Raw genomic sequence first — 20,353 nt, forward strand, 5'->3', positions numbered from 1 at the left:
ATATATGACAAGATTCAGGAACTAGACTAAATCTGAATCCCAGTTCTATCACTAAATCCCTCTCTAGTCTAAAAAAGGCGGGGGAGGGGGGGCGGGGTGGGCATATGTGTAAGGATTAAACAAGATAATATATATATAATGCTTGGAACAATGTCTGATAAATTAGGCACTGAAGAATATATTTCATTATTAATATGACAGAACCAAGCCCAAACATATCTATTACATCAAGAAATACATAGGCTTAACTTGCTTATTAAAGCAAAGATATTTTTCCAGGTAATTCATGAAACAAATCTCAATATAGACTGTGTATAAAAGACACACTAAATACAAAGAGTAAAATTAAAGAATGAGCAATGATATTCCTAAACATATGGAAAAAAAGAAAAGAGAAAAAAAAGCAAAAGTCATGATCATAGTATCTGACAAGATAAAATTCAGAGTTAAGTGCAGTATACAAGACATTGAATGGTACTTTAAAGGTACTAAGGAGAACAATTAAAGTGAAAACACAAGTGTTACACATTTTTATGCACCCAGTGGAAGTAAGGCAATTTCATAAAACAGAAAACGCAGGAGGTGCAAAGATAAACAGGTAGAGGGCATTCAAGTAATAAGAATTCATTTCTCTCCCCAGTCCAAGGTAGATCAAGATGAAAAGCTTAAGAAAGGATTTAGAAGACTTAACTAATGTTTTCAATAAAGGAGATGGTATGGATATATATTGAATTTTATACCTGAACTGAAAATATGACTCTTTCTATGTGCTTATGGAAGTTCTGTTAAAACTAATCATGTATTAGATCACAAAAAAATTTAATAAAGCCTAAAATATAAGTAGCACAGAAAACATTGCTTGACCACAAAATAATAAAAGAAATTCCTTTACTGAGAAAACATTTTAAAAAACAGAATTAAAGGAGAGAATTTAAAACATACTCTTGCTAAGAACTACCTGCAGAACCACGCTTCTACAGCCAAGGCTGTAAAGAATAAACCATGTGGAGTTTGGTAGGAGGGAAAGAGAAGAGTTGATCCAGGCCTGCACCCTTAGTGGAGGACCCAGAAGAGAGGAGGGACATTACAGGGAGCAGGGGGCTTAAGCTACATGTTAGGAACCCTAGTCCGTGGGACTGACACTGGAAAGACCAGCACTTTTGATGGTTTGAAAACCAATGGGGTGTTGTTGTTGTTGTTGTTGTTCAGTCACCAAGTCGTGTCCAACTCTTTGCAATCCCATAGACTGCAACATACAGTACAGGGAGGGCTATAAAAAACCAAAACTCCATTCTTGAAGAGTGCATGCACAAACACACTTGCTCTGAGTCCCAGCACAGAGGCAGCAGATTGAAAGCTGCCAGAACTACCCCCGTGTGCACTGCAGCCTGCACTGAACTCCAGCGCCAGCCCCTTCTGCTCCAGCTCTTCTCCCCACAAGGCAAGGATCACCATTGCAGACGCATCTGCACACCCCAGGGAAGAAGCAGAGCCAGCTCAGGACCAGCTCTGCCTACAGCCAGGACAGAAGTGTGGCTCAAATTCCATGGGCCCTGATCCTGCCTCTGACCAAGGCAGAGACCCAAAGCCAGCTATAAAAAGCAGCGTCAGTCCCTCAGGGAACTGGACCCTCCCACAATGGGACAGTGACTGCCATTGAACCTAGGACATGCCCTGGCTGGTACCTGCCTCCAGCTCCAGCCTCTCTGATGCAAGCCCTGGTAGGAAATACAAAGAGAATGTTGGAAAAGTCATTTTTCACTTAGGGACTTCAAAAAGGATGTCAAGAAAGAATGACTACTATGTATAGCAATTCTAGATTCCTCTCCAGCAAAATGATTCTGCAGTACAAAGCGGTAAAAGGGTATGTCTGTCAGAAAATCACCCAACTTGCTAATTTCTACCTTTTTGCCTAGAGAATAACTCACTTCTGTCTTTGTAGTCGAGTGTGTCAACTACAAACAGCCACTTGCCAAGGGCATTTCTCATCTGCCTCTGCAGAGATTCAATCTTTGCTACTGTCACCGTTGACCTTTGGTATGGACCTAATAGAAGCAGAAGATACTAAGAAGAGATGGCAAGAATACACAGAAGAACCGTACAAAAAAGATCTTCACGACCCAGATAATCACGATGGTGTGATCACTGACCTAGAGCCAGACATCCTGGAATGTGAAGTCAAGTGGGCCTTAGAAAGCATCACTAAGAACAAAGCTAGTGGAGGTGATGGAATTCCAGTTGAGCTATTCCAAATCCTGAAAGATGATGCTGTGAAAGTGCTGCACTCAATATGCCAGCCAATTTGGAAAACTCAGCAGTGGCCACAGGACTGGAAAAGGTCAGTTTTCATTCCAATCCCAAAGAAAGGCAACGCCAAAGAATGCTCAAACTACTGCACAATTGCACGCATCTCACACGCTAGTAAAGTAATGCTCAAAATTCTCCAAGCCAGGATTCAGCAATATGTGAACCCTGAACTTCCTAATGTTCAAGCTGGTTTTAGAAAAGGCAGAAGAACCAGAGATCAACTTGCCAACATCCACTGGATCATAGAAAAAGCAAGAGAGTTCCAGAAAAACATCTATTTCTGCTTTATTGACTATGCCAAGGCCTTTAACTGTGTGGATCACAACAAACTGTGGAAAATTCTGAAAGAGATGGGAATACCAGACCATCTGATCTGCCTCTTGAGAAATTTGTATGCAGGTCAGGAAGCAACAGTTAGAACTGGACATGGAAAAACAGACTGATTCCAAATAGGAAAAAGAGTTCGTCAAGGCTGTATATTGTCACCCTGTTTATTTAACTTATATGCAGAGTACATCATGAGAAATGCTGGACTGGAAGAAACACAAGCTGGAATCAAGATTGCCAGGAGAAATATCAATAACCTCAGATATGCAGATGACACCACCCTTATGGCAGAAAGTGAAGAGGAACTCAAAAGCCTCTTGATGAAAGTGAAAGTGGAGAGTGAAAAAGTTGGCTTAAAGCTCAACATTCAGAAAACGAAGATCATGGCATCCGGTCCCATCACTTCATGGGAAATAGATGGGGAAACAGTGGAAACAGTGTCAGACTTTATTTTGGGGGGCTCCAAAATCACTACAGATGGTGAGTGCAGCCATAAAATTAAAAGACGCTTACTCCTTGGAAGGAAAGTTATGACCAACCTAGATAGCATATTCAAAAGCAGAGACATTACTTTGCCAACAAAGGTCCGTCTAGTCAAGGCTATGGTTTTTCCTGTGGTCATGTATGGATGTGAGAGTTGGACTGTGAAGAAGGCTGAGCGCCAAAGAATTGATGCTTTTGAACTGTGGTGTTGGAGAAGACTCTTGAAAGTCCCCTGGACTGCAAGGAGATCCAACCAGTCCATTCTGAAGGAGATCAGCCCTGGGATTTCTTTGGAAGGAATAATGCTAAAGCTGAAACTCCAGTACTTTGGCCACCTCATGCGAAGAGTTGCCTCATTGGAAAAGACTCTGATGCTGGGAGGGGCTGGGGGCAGGAGGAGAAGGGGACGACAGAGGATGAGATGGCTGGATGGCATCACTGGCTCGATGGACGTGAGTCTGAGTGAACTCCAGGAGTTGGTGATGGACAGGGAGGCCTGGCGTGCTGCGATTCATGGGGTCGCAAAGAGTCGGACACGACTGAGCGACTGATCTGATCTGATCTGATCTGATCTGAAGGGAGTCCAGGGTGAAGAATGAGGCGCTCTGTGCTCCAGGGAAACAGATGAGACAGGTCTTTAGGTAATGAGATATCGTGAGGAACTGATTTCATAATCCCAATCCTTTGTTGGAGAAGGGAATAGCAAACCACTTCAGTATTCTTCCCTTGAGAACCCCACGAACGTATGAAAAGGCAAAAAGATGGGACACTGAAAGATAAACTCCCCAGGTTGGTAGGTGCCCAATATGCTACTGGAGATCAGTGGACAAACAACTCCAGAAAGAATGAAGAGACGGAACCAAAGAAAAACAACACCCAGTTTTGGATGTGACTGATAACAGAAGCAAAGTCCAATGTTGTAAAAAGCAATATTGCATAGGAACCTGGAATGTTAGGTCCATGAATCAATGGAAATTGGCAATGGTCAAACAGAAGATGGCAAGAGTGAACGTCAACATTTTAGGAATCAGCAAACTAAATGGACTGGAATGGGTGAATTTAATTCTGAGGACCATTATATCTACTAGTGTGGGCAAAAATTCCTTAGAAGAAACACAGTAGCCATAATAGTCAACAAAAGAGTGTGAAATGCAGTACTTGGATGCAATCTCAAAAATGACACAATGATCTCTGTTCGTTTCCAAGGCAAATCATTCAATATCACAGTAATCCAAGTCTATGCCCTGACCAGTAATACTGAAGAAGCTGAAGTTGAACGGTTCTATGAAGACCTTACAAGACCTTCTAGAACTAACACCCCCCAAAAAAAATGTCCTTTTCATTATAGGGGACTGGAATACAAAAGTAGTAAGTCAATAAACAGGCAGATTTGGCCTTGGAGTATAGAATGAAGCAGGGCAAAGGCTAAGAGAATGCACTGGTCATAGCACACACCCTCTTCCAACAGCACAAGAGAAGATTCTACACATGGACATCACCAGATGGTCAATACCAAAATCAGATCGATTTTATTCTTTGCAGACAAAGATGGAGAAGCTCTATACAGTTAGCAAAAATAAGACTGGGAGATGACTGTGTATCAGATCATGAATTCCTTATTGCCAAATTCAGACTTAAACTGAAAAAAATAGGGAAAACCCCTAGACCATTCAGCTATGACCTAAATCAAAGCCCTTACAATTATAGAGTAGAAGTGACAAATAGATTAAAGGAATTAGATCTGATAGAGTGCCTGAAGAACTATGGACAGGGGTTCATGACATCATATAGGAGGCAGGGATCAAGACCATTCCCAAGAAAAAGAAAAGCAAAAGAGCAAAATGGTTGTCTGAGGATGACTTACAAATAGCTGTGAAAAGAAGAGAAGCAAAAGGCTAAGGATAAAAGAAAAGATATACCCATTTGAATGCAGAGTTCCAAAGAATAGCAAGGAGAGATAAGAAAGCCTTCCTCAGTGATTATTGCAAAGAAATAGAGGAAAACAACAGAATGGAAAAAACTAGAGATCTCTTCAAGAAAATTAGAGATACCAAGGGAACATTTCATGCAAAGAAGAGCACAATAAAGGACAGAAATGATATGGACTTAACAGAAGCAGAAGAGGTGGCAAAAATACACAGAAAATCTATACAAAAAAGATCTTCATGACCCAGATAACCACGATGGTGTGATCACTCACCTAGAGCCAAACATCCTGGAATGTGAATGGGCCTTAGGAAGCATGGGCTTTCAAGTGGGCCTTAGGAAGCATCACTATGAACAAAGCTAGTGGAAGTGATGGAATTCCAGTTGAACCATTTCAAATCCTAAAAGATGATGCTGTGAAAGTGCTGCACTCATTATGCCAGCAAATTTGGAAAACTCAGCAGTGGCCACAGGACTGGAAAAGGTCAGTTTTCATTCCAATCCCAAAGAAAGGCAATGCCAAAGAATGCTCAAACTACCTCACAATTGCACTCATCTCACATGCTAGTAAAGTAATGCTCAAAATTCTCCAAGCCAGACTTCAACAGTACATGAACCATGAACTTCCAAATGTTCAAGCTGGTTTTAGAAAAGGCAGAGGAACCAAAGATCAAACTGTCAACATCCGTTGGATCACCAAAAAAGCAAGAGAGTTCCAGGAAAATATCTACTTCTGCTTTATTGACTATGCCAAAGCCTTTGACTGTGTGGATCACAACAAACTGGAAAATTCTGAAAGAGATGGAAATACCAGACCACCTGACCTGCCTCTTGAGAAATCTGTATGCAGGTTAGGAAGCAACACTTAGAACTGGACATGGAACAAGAGTCTGGGGCCAAATAGGGAAAGGAGTACATCAAGGCTGTATATCGTCATGCTGCTTATTTAACTTATATGCAGAGTACATCATGCAAAATGCTGGGCTGGATGAAGCACAAGCTGGAATCAAGATTGTCGGGAGAAATATCAATTACCTCAGATATGCAGATGACACCACCCTTATGGCAGAAAGTGAAGAAGAACAAAAGAGCAACTTGATGAAAGTGAAAGAGGAGAGTGAAAATGTTGGCTTAAAGTTAAACATTCAGAAAACTAAGATCATGGCATCCGGTCCCATCACTTCATGGCAAATAGATGGGGGAACAGTGGAAACAGTGGCAGACTTTATTTTTTTCAGGCTCTAAAATCATTGCAGATGGTGACTGCAGCCATGAAATTAAAAGATGCTTACTCCTTGGAAGGAAAGTTATGACCAACCTAGATAGCATATTAAAAAGCAGAGACGTTACTTTGCCAACAAAGGTCCATCTAGTCAAGGCTATGGTTTTTCCAGTAGTCATGTATGGACCTGAGAGTTGGACTATAAAGAAAGCTGAGCACCTAAGAGTTGATGCTTTTGAACTGTGGTGTTGGAGAAGACTTCTGAGAGTCCCTTGGACTGCAAGGAGATCCAACCAGTCCATCCTAAAGGAGATCAGTCCTGAGTGTTCACTGGAAGGACTGATGTTGAAACTGAAACTTCAATGTTTTGGCCACCTGATGTGAAAAGCTGACTCATTTGAAAAGACCCTGATGTTGGGAAAGATTGAAGGCATGAGGAGAAGGGGACAACAGAGGATGAGATGGTTGGATGGCATCACGGACTCAATGCACATGAGTTTGAGTAAACTCTGGGAGTTGGTGATGGACAGGGAGACCTGGCGCACTGCAATCCATGGGGTTGCAAAGAGTCCAACATGACTGAGCGACTGAACTGAACTGTACTGAATCCTTTGTTGTTGTTTAGTTGCTCAGCCGTGTCCAACTCTCCCACCCCGTGGACTGCAGCATGCCAGGCTTCCCTGTCCTTCACCATTTCCTGCAGCTTGCTCAGTCTCATGTCCATTGAGCTGGTGATGCTATCCAACATCTCATCCTCCATTTCCCCCTTCTCCTCCTGCCCTCAATCTTTCCCAACATCAGGGTCTTTTCCAATGAGTCAGCTCTTTGCATCAGGTGGCCAAAGTATTGGAGCTTCAGCTTTTGCATCAGTCCTTCAAATGAATATTCAAGTTTAATTTCCCTTAGGATTGACTGGTTTGATCTCCTTGCTGTCCAAGGAACTCTCAAAGGTCTTCTCCAGCACCACAGTTCAAGGGCATCAGTTCGTCGGTGCTCAGCCTTTTTTACTGTCCAGCTCTCACATTTATACATGACTACTGGAAAAAACCATAGCTTTGAGTATACAAACGTTTGTAGGCAAAGTAATGTCTCTGCTTTTTAATACTCTGTCTAAGTTTGTCATTGCTTTTCTTCCAAGGAGCAAGACTAATCCTTGCATCTCCTTATAACTCCCCCTTCACCAAAGTCATATATATTGACCTTCCCCCACTACATCTTTGGAGCAGTTTCTCCGAGGTATATGAGGTGCTGTTTTCTGGGGTTGCAGTCCTCATTTTGCCCTCAAATATGACTCAACTCACAACTCTCACATTGTGCATCTTTTTTAGTCAACAAGCAGGATAACATAAGTATCATCTGAGACTGTTTGGTGGCTGAAGTGGTACAGAGTCTGCCTGCAATGTAGGAGATGTGGGTTCGATATGTGGGTCAGGAAGATCTCCTGGAGAAGAAAATGGCAATCTACTTCAGTGTTCTTGTCTGGGAAATTCCACGGACAGAGGAACCTGTCACGCTATTATTCATGGGGTTGCAAAGAGTTGGACATGACTGAGCGACTAAATAACAACCATCTTTACACTCTGTGTGGCAATTTGTTAATAAGATAGTTTTAAAACTATATAGCAACATAAAAAATGTTTAGATAAAAGTAAGTCATAACCTAGTACTCTAACTTTTGTTCTATTTTCATAAGCAAATATTGTATATAAGAACAATTTTGTATCTTTTATTTTATTTATCACTAATTTGTATCTTTCGGTGTTGGATTCCTTTTAAAATTTTTATAATCAGAAAGATAATCAGTAAGCAAGACATCTTGAAAATTAAAAATATATGATTGTCAAAGTTTTTAAAATTGTGAGCACACACAAATTTGGTCAAAATAGAAATTATTTTTAAAGACATTTTAAAAATCTTTTACTTTTTAAAAATGTTATACAAAGCCCATGCATTCATATTATCCTCACCTGGCATTCATCTTTGTGCTCATTTATCCCTCGTTTGTTCCCCATACCTGATCCTTTCCACATAATGCATGACTGTGAACGTGACTTGTATTTGTTTATTTCTCTAACACTTCTTAAGACTAACTAAGCCTTCATCATCTCTCATCCAGAATACTGCCTAGTCTCCCCACAGATGTTCTGATTTCACTCTTGCCACCCTCTGAGCCATTCCATACACAGCAGTCAGGCTGGTGTTTTAAAGATGAAGAACAAAGCAAGTCACAACCCTGCTTGGACCCCTTCAATAGCTTCAGATTGCTCTCTGAATAAATCCAAGTCTTAAACTCAGCCTCTGAGCCCTCCATCTTCAAGCTCCTACTATGTCTTCAGCATCATCTTTCCACCCCTTGCTCATCCTTCCCTTGGATTTGCACATGCTGCTTCTCTCTTTCCCCGCACTGTCTTCTTGGTTCTGTCTCATGGTTTAGGATTCAACTTAAATGCCGCCATTTTTTCTTTCTCTCACCACCATATCCATTCTCTCCACAGTACTTATCATTTGTAACTGCATATATACTTACTCACTTGCTTGTCTTTGTTTCCTCCTCAGGCTCTAAGCTGCATGAGATCGGGACCTTCACTTTGCTAGAAGATTCCCTTTCACAGAACAGGCCCTAAATCAATCCTGACTGAATCAATGAATGAGTGGAATGTACAACAGGACAGTTTTCCTCAAAAGCTTGCAGAGAGCCACAGAAGAGATCTGTTTTTCAACTCATGTTCTGATTCAGTAGATCTGGAATCTGGCCTGAGATTCAGTGTTTCTGACAAGCTCTTGGGTGACGTCAAAGCTGCCAGTGCCTTATTCACATTTTGACTAGCAAGGTTAGAGGGATTATAAAGATGAGTGATAGTGGTGTTTGTCCTTATGATCTGGTAAAGAAGTTGCCTCAGAAAAATGATCTAAAACACCATTGCTGCTGCTAAGTCGCTTCAGTCGTGTCCGACTCTGTGCGACCCCAGAGACAGCAGCCCACCAGGCTCCCCCGTCCCTGGGATTCTCCAGGCAAGAACACTGGAGTGGGTTGCCATTTCCTTCTCCAATGCATGAAAGTGAAAAGTGAAAGTGAAGTCACTCAGTCGTGTCCGACTCTTAGCAGCCTACCAGGCTCCTCCATCCATGGGATTTTCCAGGCAAGAGTACTGGAGTGGGGTGCCATTGCCTTCTCTGCTAAAACACCACAACTATCATGAATTTCCTTGGTACAGGAAACCTGTAAGACCCGAAACTGTTTGAAATTGGTGTCAATGTTGACCTTACCCCAAAAGTACACAAAACCAACATAAAGAAATGTCTAGCAATAATAAAATCATTCAGAGTTACAATAAACAAAAAATTTACAAGAAGCAATTGGTAATTCAGTCTATAGGGATAGAGATGCTTTTTTCACAAAGCAATAAATATCATGGGACAGACAGATGGGAATTTGAATTTCATTTTGCCCTTGAGTAGTTGTGCAACCTTAAGTAATTTATATTCTCTGAATCTTAGTCTCATCACTTATCAATCAGGGCAAATGATATCCACCTTAGAGGTAAGCAGATGAAGTGGGTCTCTCATATCAGTTAAATAACTGTGCCTGGTATCTGGTAGTCCTTATTAGGCTCCTGTTCCTTTCTTAGGTAGAACATTTTCCTTATAACATTAATTTCCCAGGGGGAGAGAAAATCAATTTTTGAGTGTATGTTTGGCACATTTATCATCTCAGAGGGGGGAAAAAGTTAGGAAAACAAATAACTATGTAGGTTAAAAACAAGCATTTTGGTTTAAATGAACACTACACTGTGAATTAGAAAAGCAAAGATCTGGTCCAGGATTCAACACAAACTAAATGTGAGACATTAGACATATTATTTGACACCCCTGGGCCTCTGTATTGTTTCTAAATCATTGTATGTGCATCCAACTCATTGTGACCCCACCGATTGCAGCCCACAGTCCGTGTCCATGGAATTTTCCAAGAATACTGGGATGGGTTACCATGTCCCGCTCCAGTGGATCTTCCTGACACAGGGATCAAACCCATGTCTCCTGAGTCTCCTGCATTGGCATGTAGACTCTACCACTGTACCATTTGAGAATCTCCCAAAGGTTCTAGTAAGGAATTGGTAAACAGAGGTGATTAAAAATATCAACAAATATGTTTATTTGAAAAAAATGAAGCCTGGGACATTGAAGCATCTACTTGAATTCAAATAACCCCAAGGGCTTAATTCCATGAATATTCAATAGTATATTGAGGTATAAAGGCAAGGTATATAGAAAAAAAGACACAGAAGAGAATTGAAAGCCATTTATAATGAAGCAGGAGGGTTTGAAGCATAAAAGCAATCATTTCCAATACACAAATTCATTTGTCAGCATTTAAATAGTGACAGAAAACTTCACAACTCTAGTCAAGCAGTTTTTTCACTCACTTTTTTCATTATTACATAGAAATATTATAATTATTTTAAAAGGTTTTTTATTTTCTCCAAATTGTTCCTGTTCTCTGTATTTCTAAGACATATTTAAGCTAATATTGTAAGTTATGACAACTTAAGAACATATATAACAACTAAAATTCTGACTGTCAGTGAAAATTGGCATGTCTGTATAATCTAGAAAAGATGGAAGTTCTCCAAATAAATTTTAAGTTCTTTGATTTCATATATTTCTTTAAAACTGAGTAATATAGTTTGAGGGTGTTTATGAAGATCTTTGGAGAAGGCAATGGCACCCCACTCCAATACTCTTGCCTGGAAAATCCCATGGACGGAGGAGCCTGGTGGGCTACAGTCCATGGGGTCGCGAACAGTCAGACACGACTGAGCAACTTCACTTTCCCTTTTCACTTTCATGTATTGGAGAAGGAAATGGCAACCCACTCCAGTGTTCTTGCCTGGAGAATCCCAGGGACGGGGGAGCCTGGTGGGCTGCCGTCTATGGGGTCACACAGAGTCGGACACGACTGACGCGACTTAGCAGCAGCAGCATGGAGATCTTAGGAGGAGAGAAACCGTTTTCCAATCTTTGTTCTAGTTACCAATGAATCTGAAATTTCAGATTTTTTTTTTTTTAATTCTGAAAGGGAATGTAAAAATCACATGATTTAGAAGACTAATGATTTCCCGTAAGAAGATAACTAATGTATTTTACAAAGTGTACACAATGATTTGGGGCTTCCCAAGCGGCACAGTGGTAAAGTATCCACTTGCCAATGTGGAAGACAGAAAGAGATGGGGGTTCAATCCGTAGCTCCGGAAGACCCCCTGGTGGAGGAAATGGCAACCCATTCCAGTATTCTTGCCTGGAAAATTGCATGGAAGAGAAGCCTGGTGGGCTACAGTCCACGGGGTTGCAAAGAGTCAGACACGACTGACCATGCCACACACACTACTAGAAACTTCTCTTTAATCCTTGAAAATTCACTCTGGTATTTTACAAAGATGGCAAATTCAAACTTCTGCTGTGTGTGATATACCATTAACTCCACCAAGATGCTTTGTATCTGCTAGGTTAACATTCACTAATGTGTTAGTATAATAATGACCCACCTACTATTCCTATCTATAAGGCTCTTTCTCTCTGTAAGGATGGAAATTAATGACAGAGTCTCCCTGAACTGTCTGATGTCAGAGCTAGAAAAGGTGTGAAGGGTATATATGAGCTGGACTACTGGCTAGCAGGTTGGGGGGTAAATGCTCCAGTGGATGCAAGCTTGGGGTTTTTCATGAAGCTTCCTTGCTAACAAAGGCATTTTCTGATATTGCCGACACTGAAACACTAAAAGGTAAGGAATTTTCTGTGTCTAGCATACTATTATTTATTTAGCATTAGAACAAATTTGGGATTAAATGTATGGCTTATTTCAAAGGAAGACTAAAGAGATAATGTATACTGATATCAATTTTCTAGATTGTTTTTAGAAGGAAACTGGGTAAAGGATAATTTTGAAAATATTTGAAAATTGCATGAGCAGTCTGAACCATATCAATAAAATTATGATCCTTGGAAATTATGTTTTTAAAAGATTTTTTTAAGTAGGCTCTAGTTTAATATGTCATTAAACAAAGCTACAATAGATTTCTTTATTTTAGAGCTGAATTATTCTTTTCAGAAAATTTAAGAAGCAATGGGCATTTTGAAGCTGCCAGTGGTTCTCATTGTGCTCTGTGTTGCATTAAACCATCTGGAAGGTGGTGGTAAACCCACTGAAAGGTTAGTAACTTGAAAATTCTAGTTTCTTTTGAAAGTATGAAAAAATTATAATCAAATACTGCTATGTAATTAACGGCCCTTGTGCCATTAGATTTCTAAGTCATATTTAAGAATAGTACATTAAGATTTTCCACTGTTTCTTAAATTCTATGTTCTTTAAAGAATAAAGTCAGTCTGATAAATCTCTCTGATGAAATTTCTGACAGGAATGGACAGTTTCAGCTTTGTCAAGAAATATACTATTGGAACTTAAAGGAGCAGAACCAGAACATGAAGCAAGAAAACCCAAAAGGTAGTAACTTCTACTATACTAATCCGATTCTCAAGCAAACTAGGAGAAACTCAAAGTATATATTTTATATGAGGTGGAATTTTGCTGTGTACTTATATAGACATTTTTCTCAACTCTGGCAATATCCTGAACTTTCACATCTCTTTCTGGAAATCTAAGTAGGAAATAATCAAGTGGCAAATTAAATCTGGAAAGAAGTTAAATTTAGAAGATCCAGTTAAAAAGTCAGTAGTCCATAGGGGATTCTTTCTATATTGCTAACTGCTCTGTTAATGAAACAGAATTATAATTAAAATATTATTCTTCATGAGACTATTTCCAATATGCTGTAAATTAATACTTTTTAAAAATGTTTTCAGTAAGTAGCATGTGCATCAGGATTTTTTTTAAAAAAAGCTTATTTTGAAAGGTGTCATTTTATTTGAATGGCAATTTTAAGGAATTTTAAAAACTGTGAAGGGTGAAAATGTTTGCAGTATTTACAACTTTCAAGTGGAAAGCCTTTAAAACTGTTATTATCCATTTATGAAAAGAGGCTTAAGTCCATAGGTATACATATATCCCCTCCTTTTTGAAACTCCCTCCCATCTCCTTCCCCATCCCACCCTCTAGGCTGATTCATGCTGAGGTTTGACAGAAAACAGCAAAATTCTGTAAAGCAATTATCCTCCAGTAAAAAATAAATTTATTTTAAAATGCTATATTTAAAAAGTCTTAAGTCCAAATTCATGCATATGTCATAAATAATATGAAGATTTGCTTGTGTCTAAATTGGTTTTGACTCCATATGGTTTTATAAAACTGAATTTAAACTCTCTTGAAGACCAAGGAGAATAAGTTTACTCATGAAAAATCTTTGCTTTAAACTCATATTAGAACTCTTCTCATAGAATTATCAGCATTTTGTCTATTTGCCTTCTGGGTGTGTTTTGTTGAGGTGGAGGTCCTTTGGTGATACAGAAAGGTTGCTAAAGCACCTATGTGTAATAGATAGTACACATAGATTTTTTTTTTCCTTTCATTTCAAGGCTTACCTAGTTTACAGGATGTTCTTCTCAGAACTGACTGTAATGTTCAATTGGTTTTCTCCTAGATAAAAACAACTTTAAACCTGCCATGAAGTTTCTGGTAAACTAGCAGAACATTTGAACAATGACAGAAAAATTAGTGGTATTATGTAGTATTTCTGTCTATATCTTGATCTTTTTCTTTCATTAGATATATTCATCTGCTAACTATTTTTGCCCAGTATGTTTTTAAGGGAATTCATTAATTATGAGGTGAATTTCACTGAGAAATAGAATAACACATAATGTTATTTATTAACGATTATATTTTCATGCTGGTCTCACAACCTTTTTGAATTACTAGAAATATTTATAAAACATTCATCAATTACTTTTCAGGAAATTGAATTTCCTGGAATCAGTATATTTGGTCAGTTTTTTGAGGAGAGAGGAAGAATTTAACATCCTGAGCCATTCAACCATATAATATTCTATAAAGCTCATAAAAAGCTGAGAAAGCCTATGTAGAAAATATCTCAAACTTTGAACACCTTTAAAAAATAAAGCTGATGAAGATTTATTCTTCAATATTGTTTTTTCACAAAAATCAGTCATCTCATCTGAGATCTTTTTCAACTTTTATACCTGCATGGGATGGGATTAAGAAGTAACAGACTTTACAAACTGTACCAAAACATGGTTATGTTACTTGACACTCATGAGCGAGGCAGAAGGATCCCACACTTGCCCACCAACTTTTTAAGACTCAGTAGTAAATAAGGTTCAGTGGTATCTGCCTGGCAGATAGTAAGAGAGCAACCAAAAGTATAATTACATGAGTTTCAAGTCACTGAACTCGCACACCTCCACAGACAACTATTAAGAGCTGGGATAAGAGACCCATTTAAAAACTGTTTCAAAAGCCCTTGAAACTGAGATGTTTTTAAAGAGGACAATTTAAGAGTTACAATCTGGCCTATAATTATCACTGTTTATATTCTCTTCTTATTGAAGTATAGTTGATTTACAATGTTATGCTAGTTTTTCATGTATAGCAAAGTGATTCAGTTATATATATATATATATATACACATATAGGTATATATGTATTTTCTCTATATATTCTTTTCTTTTTTGTGTCCTTGTCCATTATTGTTTGTTACAGGATATTAAACTTAATTATGAAACAGAAACAGATTCAGACATAGAAAACAATCTTCTATTGTGAGTGAGGGATAAACTGATTTGAGATTAGCAGATACACACTACTATATATGAAATAGATAAACAACAAAGTCCTACTGGATAGCACAGGCAACTATATTCAATATCCTTTAATAAGTTCTCTTAAAGCCAAGAATTTCCATGTGTGTGCATGGTCATTGCTTTAAACTAGTGTTTGTTATTAGCTGGTGGGTAGGCTGGTAGGCCATGTCTGCCTGGTAGTTAATGAGGGAAAATACATAAAAGTTGGGGTGTTGGACCTTTCACTAACCAACTCAGTCAACTTTCTCCATCTTAATGATAATTTAGGGTATATCCTATCAGATTTACATAAAAATTCCTGTTTGGGAAAGTAGTTTCACAAGTATGAAACCAAAACACATAAAAGTTCTTTGTATTTCTTTAAAGTAGAATCATGACCCTCCTAGCTAACTCAAATTAGAGAATATTTTAGTTAGAATCATTTAAAATCCTATTACAGACCTTGAGACCAATTATCAAACATTCACCAATTATCACTGAGCACAAAGAGTATTTCACATTCTGTTCAAGGCATTCACCAAATATATCCTGGAAGAGAAATCCCTTTGAACCTTCTCAATTTGACCCAGGTTTCTTTTATTACTTTAAATTTATTAGTTTGAAGTGTTTGGGTCAAATTCTGATTACTACTGTTTTTCAGGAAAAGTTTATCACCTTTTAGAATTGAATGTTCAGTGTGAATTGCTGGTTCAGTCTTTATAGGAGCATTAAACCATTCTTTGAAAATGCACATTGGCCATGCTTACCACACATGAAAACGAAAGAGTTTAACAGATAATATGAATAAGACTGATCTATAAGCCAGGTAATTAGGCTTCTGTGGGCTTCCCTGGTGGCTCAGTCGATAAAGAATCCTCCTGCAATGTAAGAGACCTGGGTTCAATCCCTGGGTCAGGAATAGCCCGTGGCGAAGGGAATGGCAACACACTCCAGTATATTGCCTGGAGATTCCATGGACAGAGGAGCCTCGTGGGCTACAACCCATGGGGTTGCAGAGTCGGACACAACTGAACAACTAACATACACAAATTAAGCTTCTAGGTGTGTTTCCTTTGCCTGAGTAATTGGTTTGTCAGCATACACGCACGCTCAACAGATACTCAGTTCATGTAATTCTGTAAGAAAAATTTTCTGTGGAGAATATCTGAGAGTATAAACCATAAAGTTCCACATGAGTTTTTAAAATATTTACTCTTAGGCTATCCCTATACAAAGATGCAGACAATGAAGTACTTCCCATACAAAATAAACACATTGAGATAAAAGCCATTGCATATTGCTTCAAATTATGTATATACACTGGCTTCTGGATATTGAGTTTTTAGCCTCCTACCAGTATCTCTCTCCCACTTTACACTTAATCAAAGTTTAACCAAGATTTTGGTTTTTACAGGAGCTGAAATTTCCCTAGAACTCCTAATAATCAGCAAATAAGCAATCATTGTGTCTATTTCCAGTACACTAAAACAAAAGATGATACAAAAATATAGGATTGATATAAATAAATTCTCTAAATACTAAGAAGTTGATTCAAATGAATTATTTACAGTTATCATTTATGACTTATCCATAATATTATCATGCAATTTTTCCAGGTGGCTGAAGGAACATGATGAATATTAATACCATTGACACAAAAAGCCTTTTGGTTTTAACATTTAACCTATCATTAAAATTGTTGAGAATATAGGAACATAGTACATAGCAGGGACATAGTAATCTTCATGTATTTATGCTAATAGTAATAGAATTCCCACACTACAGTAGTTAGAGTACCTGAATAGGTGGTAAATTTTATTTCCTTGAAATAATACCTGACATTTCTCAACACTCTCAATTCAGTGAAATCAAGAAACTTAACAAAAATTAACTAACACTGCTTAATTCTTGTTTGAAAGGTATGAGAAATGAATATATATATATATATATTTAAATTCACATATTCCAGATTACATACATAATTTGCAATTCAAGACCTTTTTTAAAAATTTGGGAAATAGATTGGTGGTGGTGGTTTAGTCACTAAGTCTTATCCAACTCTTGAGACCCCATGGACTGTAGCCTGCCAGACTCCTCTATCCATGGGATTCTCCAGGCAAGAATACTGGAGTGGATTGCCCTTTCCATCTCCAGGGGATCTTCCCAACCCAGGGATCAAACCCAGGTCTCCTGTGTTGCAGGCAGATTCTTTACCAACTGAGCTATGAGGGAAATAGATGAATCAATATTTAAAAGAATATAAGACAAAAAAAAACTTTTATTATCATTATCTGGAATATATTCTGAATTGCCAAAGAAAAAAATTACACTGGGAAATTCAACATTAACTATAACGGAGGGTTTGCGATATGATTTCTAAGCTGCATCTTCAAGGTGTCCAGAAACTTGATCAAATCATCCAAGTATTTTGCAAACTAAAACACTGAATTACTGACGTGAAGACATTTCCTTTCATTTTCATCAACATGAGATATTTGATGTCACAGAGACAGTTGTATCCAATCCTGACTCTAAGTTTCTAACCTTTCATATTTGTTCAATGTCACCAGTCATCAGATGGAAAAGCGGAAATGCGGCACTGCCACTTGTGTGACTCAACGCCTGGCAAATTTTTTAGCTCCATCAGGCAACAAACTTGGCGCCATTTTCTCACCTACGAAGATGGGATCCAATACATACGGCAAGAGGAAAAAAGCTGAGATCTTAAAGAGAGAACCATTGAGTTTCTTGCCCATTTAGAGGTCAGTGCTCCTCTACAGCTCTTATTGCTCTAATGTATTATATAACTACTCCAGTGATTTCCTTTGTTATTTAACAGTACCTCTTCCATTACTAGAATGAATATATGAATCTCTGCATCCCATGTTTGTTGCTAACGCATATAAAATGCCATGTTAAGAATTGCTTAAATTAATACTGATTAAGATCCCATAATAAAAAGGCAGAGCCTTTAAAAATGAAATGTTCTTGCTGTAGTGTTTATTTTTAAAATACTTTTTAAAAGTTGTTTCTTTTACCTGTAACTTTATGACCTACCTGCGTTTGATAAAATGATTGTTGGAAACTTGATAAATTGATAAACTTGATAGTTGATCATTGAAATTTGATAAACTCGATAAATTATTAGACAGCCAAAAATAAAGTTATGATTATAAACATTAGAAAACCAGCAATTGTAAGTATCCTTGTTAAACAATCCTTTTTTGCATTAGATTTCTGAAATGACATAAAATGCTATTTAAAAAAATAAAAGCCTGCTGCTGACTCAGTCAAAATATTTTTTTTTTAACTGTGTTTTTTGTTGCATTTGCTGGTATGAAGAGTTTACTTACAAAATAAATTAAAGCCTTCTCCTGACTCAGTCTAAATACTCTTTTTTAATTCTGTTTTTTTGTTGCACTTGCTGGTACTAAGAGGTTACTTCAAAATTAAAAAAGAAATGTCTCTGTACACATTGCTATATTTAAAATGGATACCTAACAAGGACCTACTGTATAGCACATGGAACTCTGCTCAGTATTATGTGGTAGCCTGGATGGCAGGGGAGTTTGGAGGAGAACGGATATATATATGCGTGGCTGAGTCCCTTCACTGTTCACCCGAAACTGTCACAACACTGTTAATCGGCTATACCCCAAAACAAAACTAAAAGTTTAAAAATAAATAAATAAGACAAATAAAAAAAATCAATGTCCCTGAGAGCTTTATGGTCTGCTATTATCAGATCAGATCAGATCAGTCACTCAGTCGTGTCCGATTCTTTGCGACCCCATGAATCACAGCACGCCAGGCCTCCCTGTCCATCACCAACTCCCGGAGTTCACTCAGACTCATGTCCGTCGAGTCAGTGATGCCATCCAGCCATCTCATCCTCTGTCGTCCCCTTCTCCTCCTGCCCCCAATCCCTCCCAGCATCAGAGTCTTTTCCAATGAGTCAACTCTTCGCATGAGGTGGCCAAAGTACTGGAGTTTCAGCTTTAGCATCATTCCTTCCAGAGAAATCCCAGGGCTGATCTCCTTCAGAATGGACTGGTTGGATCTCCTTGCAGTCCAAGGGACTCTCAAGAGTCTTCTCCAACACCACAGTTCAAAAGCATCAATTCTTCAGCGCTCAGCCTTCTTCACAGTCCAACTCTCACATCCATACATGACCACAGGAAAAACCATAGCCTTGACTAGACGGACCTTTGTTGGCAAAGTAATGTCTCTGCTTTTGAATATGCTATCTAGGTTGGTCAAAACTTTCCTTCCAAGGAGGAAGTGTCTTTTAATTTCATGGCTGCAATCATCATCTGCAGGGATTTTGGAGCCCAGAAAAATAAAGTCTGACACTGTTTCCACTGTTTCCCCATCTATTTCCCATGAAGTGATGGGACTGGATGCCATGATCTTCGTTTTCTGAATGTTGAGCTTTAAGCCAACTTTTTCACTCTCCACTTTCACTTTCATCAAGAGCCGTTTTAGTTCCTCTTCACTTTCTGCCATAAGGGTGGTGTCATCTGCATATCTGAGGTGATTGATATTTCTCCCGGCAATCTTGATTCCAGCTTGTGTTTCTTCCAGTCCAGCATTTCCTATGATGTACTCTGCATATAAGTTAAATAAGCAGGGTGACAATATACAGCCTTGACATTCTCCCTTTCCTTTTTGGAACCAGTCTGTTGTTCCATGTACAGTTCTGACTGTTGCTTCCTGACCTGCATACAGATTTCTCAAGAGGCAGATCAGGTGGTCTGGTATTCCCATCACTTTCAGAATTTTCCACAGTTTATTGTGATCCACACAGTCAAAGGCTTTAGCATAGTCAATAAAGCAGAAAGAGATGTTTTTCTGGAACTCTCTTGCTTTTTCCATGATCCAGCGGATGTTGGCAAGTTGATCTCTGGTTCCTCTGCCTTTTCTAAAACAAGCTTGAACATCAGGAAGTTCACGGTTCACATATTGCTGAAGCCTGGCTTGGAGAATTTTAAGCATTACCTTACTAGCGTGTGAGATGAGTGCAATTGTGCGGTAGTTTGAGCATTCTTTGGCATTGCCTTGCTTTGGGATTGGAATGAAAACTGACCTTTTCCAGTCCTGTGGCCACTGCTGAGTTTTCCAAATTTGCTGGCATATTGAGTGCAGCACTTTCACAGCATCATCTTTCAGGACCTGAAACAGCTCAACTGGAATTCCATCACCTCCACTAGCTTTGTTCGTAGTGATGCTTTCTAAGGCCCACTTGACTTCACATTCCCGGATGTCTGGCTCTAGGTCAGTGATCACACCATCGTGATTATCTGGGTCGTGAATATCTTCTTTGTACAGTTCTTCTGT

At 38.6% G+C, this 20,353-nt stretch overlaps 1 protein-coding gene across 1 annotated transcript; it reads left to right on the forward strand.

The window, feature by feature from the left end:
* The first annotated feature begins 12,386 nt into the window (after positions 1-12,386).
* On the forward strand, positions 12,387-17,776 carry IAPP (islet amyloid polypeptide). The gene is made up of 2 exons (XM_055566159.1): positions 12,387-12,472; positions 17,587-17,776. The coding sequence occupies exons 1-2, from the start codon at positions 12,387-12,389 to the stop codon at positions 17,774-17,776; spliced, it is 276 nt and encodes a 91-aa protein (XP_055422134.1).
* The last annotated feature ends 2,577 nt before the right edge of the window (positions 17,777-20,353 follow it).

This window comes from Bubalus kerabau, chromosome 1 (assembly GCF_029407905.1).
Source record: "Bubalus kerabau isolate K-KA32 ecotype Philippines breed swamp buffalo chromosome 1, PCC_UOA_SB_1v2, whole genome shotgun sequence".
NCBI lineage: Eukaryota > Metazoa > Chordata > Mammalia > Artiodactyla > Bovidae > Bubalus > Bubalus kerabau.

Bases quoted from the DNA above. Each gene is read 5' to 3' on its own strand.
- IAPP (XM_055566159.1), top strand. From the start codon at position 12,387: ATGGGCATTTTGAAGCTGCCAGTGGTTCTCATTGTGCTCTGTGTTGCA. The intron at 12,473-17,586 runs GTTAGTAACTTG...CAATGTCACCAG, and splicing joins GGTGGTAAACCCACTGAAAG to TCATCAGATGGAAAAGCGGA.